Here is a 6,361-nt window from a genome sequence, read left to right on the forward strand (position 1 = left end):
CAATTATCCACAGTACAAAACATCCCCTGCAGTTGAGCTGCGGAAAATTCTTCTGGCCGCAGAGCTCCAGGGGTGGGAGCACCCAAGGCACAGGGGCCTCAGACCCACCCTGCTCCCTCCTGCTCCCCGGCATCCTCACCACGGCTTTGCCAGCCCCACACTTCGCCTTCTATGGACACTGCCCCATCTTTACAGGCAGCACAAAATTTTCTAGCTGGAAATTGTGCTGATAGCTGTGCCCGCACCAGGGAGGGACTGCTGAGTTAAAGACACTGCTGCAAGATCATTCCTAGGAGGTCAGCTCTGCTGCAGACACCCAGCTCATCCTAAGGGCATCCTAACAGACCAGGGCGCAAGTGTGGCCTCCCAAAGCTCCTGAATCAACGAACAGGCAAGAGGTGGCTCTGCATGGAGCTGGATGTGCTGACAATTGCAACTGCAAGTTCAACAGCACCCAGCGAACACCCTAGGGAGTATCTCCGGGCCTCACTGTTCTTGGGTTGTTTCTGTCCCCAGTTTCCCACTTGAAATGACAGTCACCTGTTGACATCTAGTTTGGGGAGACCTTGTGTTAGTCTCTGCTCCCCCTCTGACAGCCCAGCATCATGCAGTGCCCTGCCACACACCTCACCCCACTCTTCCTGCAAGCCCATCCACACCCGCCTCTCCAGGAAGATCAAGCATACCCCTTGCAGAAAATGAGTTTATGCTTCAAAGGGGTTTTGAGGAGAGCTGGTCCAAAGACTGCCAGAACCTTGCAGCAGCCCAGGAAATGAGTATTCCCCAAACCTGGCAGTTCAACCTGCACTAATATCTGTACAAATCTGAGTCACAGCCATCCTCACTCCCTTAGGAATACAATGAAACTCAAAGCAGGAGCCGCAGTATTAGCACCCGCAGCAAGGCATCATGCACGAGAAGATAAACACGTCATGGAGAGGCCCAAGACACATCTGGGGAACCGCCGCAACAACAGCGCTTAGCACTTTCACACTTTAGGCTTTCATCATGCCCCTGATGGAAAGTCCCTGCCACCATCCTCCCTTCTTCAGCCACTCTGTGAGCTCCCACAGAGACCTTCTCACCGTGAGGCTCATCCAGTGACATAGCAGTTGTGCTCTCCTCCGGGCTTGGGTTCTTGCTTTTGTGTTTGATGCAGAGAGTAGGAAGATTGTACTACCCAAAAGCCCCAGGCTTCTGCCACTGCCCTCAAAACACGAGGGACTCCATTGCAGCATTGCAGGGCTACGGGCAAGGATTCGCTAGTGCTGGAAAGACCACGTTTAGCTCTGCTGGGTGCTCTGAGCAGCGTTTTCAGCACATTGGCAACTTACCCACAGTAGCGTTGTTCTCTTGATAGACAGGCCTCAGCAGCTGTAAGACACAACCCAGAAAGGACACAGTCACCTGAAGCAGGCTTGAGGGAGACTTTACAACAACCAACTGCAAATTTTAGCATGCCAAACCCCACAAAGCCAAAGCACTCCAGAGAGGTGAAAATCATTTTTGCCCTATCGCCAGCAGAAAATGAGAGCGATGACTCGCACTGTGGTCTACGCAGTGGAAGCACTTCCCATACCCTGACCCCTCGAGTGAGCCCTGGGAGGAGGCAGCAGGTCATTCACCCCGGCTCTACAGTCCTAGTGGTAAATGTTTCAGAAAAACGGTCTGGCTTGTAAAAATGGCATGTGGTCTAGCAAACATTTAGAGATGATGCTCGATAAGGCTGAAGCACAGGCCAAGAGAGGACCCAGCAAGCACAGCCAACAGCCGCGCGCAGTAAGTCGAGCGTGGGGCTGGGAAGCAGCCCTACCTGGCTCCCCGGGTTCAAAGGCGCTAAGATGATGTAGTTCTGGTCTGCAGTGGAGGGGACCCGGGACAGGGGTGGCATGGTGTTCTGGCTGCGCTTGCCGATCTCCGTGTACCTCTCCCAGCTGTTCAGCACCAGCCCATCGCTCCCATCGTACAGTATGTGGCAGCTCCGGCGCTGCTCGGGCCGCGGAGGCATGGTGCTGTTCTTCTCCCGCTTGTTGGGTGGTGATTGGAGGTCGTAGGCAGACTTGCAGGATGATCTGCGGATCATGCCTTCGTGTCCTGACTTGGCCTGCGGGACGAGCCTCCAGACCAGTAGTATGATCTCAGTGGGACAGTTCCTGAAAGGGATGGCATGGGGCAGGTCAGAGATGGAGCAGCAGGGAGTGAGGCACCCCGCATCATTCAGACAGCCATGAGCCCTGAAGTCTTTCTTCCCTCTAATGCCTTTGCCCCTGTCCTGCCCTCCCCAGCCCCTGCACCCTTTCGTCTTCTACTCCAGAAAATCCTTTCTCAGTCTCCTGCATCCCTCAAAGCTTTCCCCTTCCCGTAGCCACTCAAAGCTCCTGCTGCCCTGCCCCGGGCTCCCTTAAACCATCTCTCCCAGAGCCCTGCACTGATGCTTTGGGTGAACACTCACCGGATTTCGTGTGCCAGCTCTACACATTTCCAGTGCTCCACAGGCTGCTCATTCAGCTGCAGCACCGTGTCGAGCTGCTGCAGACCTGCCTTTTCTGCTGGGCCACCTACGGAGAGAAGAGATAAATGCCAGTCACCTGCCGGACAGAGAGCTGAGAGTATGAGGGGGAGGAGAAGCCCTGGGGCTAGGAGGCACCCAAATAGCTTCACGGCTTGCACCACTCACTCCTCCAAACCCGCACCTGAAAATGAAGTGGGGCCAGCTAGCCTGGAGCTTCACCTTCCAGCATGCACGCACACACACAGTGCCTGGGACGCTCATGAACGCTCTCTCAGAGCTACTGCACAAACTTCCCGTGTTTCCTGGTGTGCAGTGGGGAGCACCAGGGTACAACAGAGACACCAAGTCCATCCCGCAGGTCCACACCAAGAGGATCTACTCAGGCAACAGAGGGCTCCCACGACCCTGCTCCCCTCTGTGCCCCTGTCCCGATGCTTTCTGTAGGTCTCTCAACCAGCCGGAGAGTTCTCAGGTTGGAGAGGGAAGGGAACAAAGTCTCTGCAAATTACTGCAACACACTGCCAAAATAGTGACACAGCGCTAACCCAGCAGCCTCTGACCTCATTAGAGGCAACAGAGAATCCATTAAGTGAAGTTTCTTGGAGGTAACCAGTGTCCTGCAAGGCATGGGAGCTTCTGAATCACAACCTGCTCTGGGAAGCAAAAAAGGAGCAGAATCATTCATTCAAACTAAGAGGGATAAAAATGATCTGATCTCTTACCAGAGTCCACTGCCTGCACTCGGACTGGGGAGTCGCAGCAGATTGTGAAGCCAAACCCATCGCTTCCTCGAGGGATCGTAATCTGAAGAGAGACACCGGAGTCACCCCGTTAAGCGGGAAAGCAGCCGCTGCGTGTGATCAGCGAGCATCTCCCCTTTCACCCAGACGCTGCCCCACAGCCTTTGGAAATGCAGACACAGCATTTCTAGAAGCAGTCGCAGAGCCCCAAGGAACCGTCACGGTGAACGCTGCTGCTCTGCGAACCCCACGGACAGCGGGTCTCTCCCCTGCTGCAGGGTGGAAAGGGTGCTAAAAAGCAATGCAAAAATCGAGCTGAGGATCAACAGAGCGGAATGCCGCAAAACGAGCGTTTATTGAGCGTACACAAGTCTCCACTCGCGACTCTTGCAAGTGTAAGAAAAGGTCTGATAAGCCATTAGAAAGGAAAACCTGGCAGTCTGGCTCTGACGCTGTTCTAACACGGCTTCTCTAAGCAAGTCACTCAGACATTTCATTTCCAGTTGAGTCATACAGAAATAGCAGCACTCCTCTGCTCCAGAGGAAGCCGCGAGGATCGGCGCACTCCTGTCTGCAAGGCATCTGTGCTGGAGCGGGCTCTATGCATCTCCCCGTTAGCTGGGGTGAGTATGTTTTCTCTCACTGAGTTTGGAGAGGATGGATGCTGTGTTGATTTAGGCTCATTTCTCCTGCTGATTCAAGAAGCATTGAACTTATTAATAAGATGATATTTATTTTTTGATGTCGGCTTCCAGCAGCAGCTCAGCATGACAGTTCCCGCAAATACCTGATTATCCCTCAAGACATTTGTCAAGATCCTTGTTTTACTGACAGAGAAAAGAAAAGAAAAAATCCAACATCTGACCTGTATTATTTTGAGAACAAACAGTCAGAGAGAAGACGAGGAATTCAGCAGAAGCTCCCAAGGAGGGGAACTGGTTCCTCGCTCCTTTGCCACGGGAGGGCAAACGCAGCGAGCTTTCATTTCTCTGCACCTTGTCCCTGCTCGATTGCTCAGCATAAAATCAGACCTCAAAAGAGAAACTCTTTCCCTGCCAGGATCAAAAAGTCGGTCCAGTCCCACTACACGAGTATTTTCCTCTCTGGAGTTTGTTGGATCCTCAGACAGGGGAGGAGGCTGCCTGTGGCTCGGTACCGTCGAACCAACCTCACATCTCAAATATAAAGCACGGGGGATCCGAGTCCTGCAGAGTTGTTTCCATTGGCACCTCGGGAGCCAGGCCAGCATCTCTCCCACCATGGAGACTCCGCAGTCACTTCCCAGCCCAAAGCTTCCCCTTCTCCCACTCCTTCTCCCTGAGCTGGCTGGCTCTTGTCCACCGCCACGGAGACACCTTCCCTGTGCCACTAAATAGCAGCTTCTCGCTGCTGATGGTTCATTTTCCTCAGCTCCCACCACCATGGCCGTTACAGGGAGTTGAGCGTCCATTCCTGCCGCTGTGCGCAGAACTAAGAAATAGGAGCACCTGGCAAAAGCTGGAAGGTGGGTGGTGAGAGACTCCAGCACTGCGGAGGCTCACTGTACCCATAACTTTGTCAAAAATTGCAGAAGAAATTGTCCAAATAGAGAACTGCGGAGGTCTAAGATACAAATCACAGTCAGTTGTCATTAATACAAAGCAGAGCAGCATTCCAGCATGAGACAGTCACTATAGCCCTGGTAAGAAGTGGGCATTTTCAGTTAAGCTGGTTCTTTGTGCAATTCCCAATATACCCCGTCCCCCACCGCAGCTTTAGCATGGCGTGAAAGATCAGCACAGGAGTGCAGAGAAAAGCTGACCTCGAGCTCAGAGCCCCAATCCAGACCACGGGGAGAAAATTGTGTTTGAAAGTGCAGGAGACTGGGACCCGCGTAAGCAAAACCGAGCGGGTCCAAGAGAATTTGCACTGGCTTTTACAGAGCACAGCAATCTACTTCTCATAAAGCAAGTCGCCGTCGGTTGTAACCAGCTTCAAGCAACACTTGATTCCCCAATACATTCACATTAAAACAATTTTAAAAAGAGATAGTAGCAGCCTGGCAGAGACTTAGCTGCCTGCTGTGCCTGCCTCTCCTCTAATGAGTAAATTGAGACACCACTTCACAGCTTAGCGCTTTCATCGGCGGCATGCTGCCCTCAAGTTACACAGTAATGCTCCCCCTCTATCCCCACTTACACACTGCAGCAACGGGCAGAGATCAGCCAGAGACACCTATCTGAAGATGCTTTCCTTATATTCCCAATATTATCATTTACAAATTATAACGATAGCAAATCAACACCCTAGAAACAGCACACACACAGCCCAAAAATGGCAAGAAAGCCCACAGACACTCATAAACTTAACCGAGACTGGCAGCAACGCGCGCACACATGCTGGCACACAGATTTTTTTTTTCCCCTGGGAGATACAGACCTGTCTGTATCTCCGCTCCGAGCACACCTTGCAGAGTCCATTGAAGCGGTTCATGGCTAGAAACTCTAAACTCGCCGTTAGCCCATGAAAATCCAGTCCCCCGCAGCAGCCGTAATCCTGATCTCCTTGTGTCACACGAGTGTGGAACAAACCACAGTCAAACTGGCATGACCGCCCATGGGAACCCAGCTCCAGAGAAGAATGGCAGGAAGCCACCTTTCACCTCCCCAGCCCCTGTCTGTGCTGTATGCCGCTTTACGATAAGCCAGAGGGCTTCCTGAAAACCCTAACTGACAAGGAAGAGAGAGAGTTTTATATTAAAATTCCTGTCAACTATTTAGTATTCCCTAGTCCCTGCTCTGTTGATGTGGCTTTTGTTCCCGCGGCATTCTTCAGCCGCACGGAGCACTTTGTTATTGCAATGTTCTCACAAACACTTTGAGGATGTTTAAGCGGCATTTCACAGGCACCGGCTGCGCGAGCTTCACTTCATTAAAAAGACAGCTTGCACTCGTAAAGGGTAAGAGAGACGTTTTTTAAAAAAAGAAAAAAAAAGAAAAAGCAGAGTTTGTTTTTGAAAGCACAGACCCAGAGGATACGCACGTCCCGATGCTTTGTGCTCACAGAGTCACGGAGGGGGAAGCAGAGAGGTCAACTGAATTGCACCCATGGTGTAATTTTGGAATTAAAG

At 52.1% G+C, this 6,361-nt stretch overlaps 1 protein-coding gene across 1 annotated transcript in view; it reads right to left on the bottom strand.

The window, feature by feature from the left end:
- Positions 1–5,766, bottom strand: part of RGS3 (regulator of G protein signaling 3) — a 63,699-nt gene extending 57,933 nt beyond the window's left edge. The window contains exons 1-5 of the mRNA XM_075170233.1: positions 5,671–5,766; positions 3,235–3,316; positions 2,453–2,558; positions 1,814–2,153; positions 1,335–1,374 (exon numbers count right to left, since the gene is read on the bottom strand). Coding sequence (XP_075026334.1) covers positions 1,335–1,374; positions 1,814–2,153; positions 2,453–2,558; positions 3,235–3,316; positions 5,671–5,724 — 622 coding nt within the window. The 5' untranslated portion in view covers positions 5,725–5,766. The remainder of the gene's footprint in view (positions 1–1,334; positions 1,375–1,813; positions 2,154–2,452; positions 2,559–3,234; positions 3,317–5,670) is intronic.
- Between the last annotated feature and the right edge of the window lie 595 nt (positions 5,767–6,361).

The sequence above is a fragment of the Calonectris borealis genome, chromosome 21, assembly GCF_964195595.1.
Source record: "Calonectris borealis chromosome 21, bCalBor7.hap1.2, whole genome shotgun sequence".
NCBI lineage: Eukaryota > Metazoa > Chordata > Aves > Procellariiformes > Procellariidae > Calonectris > Calonectris borealis.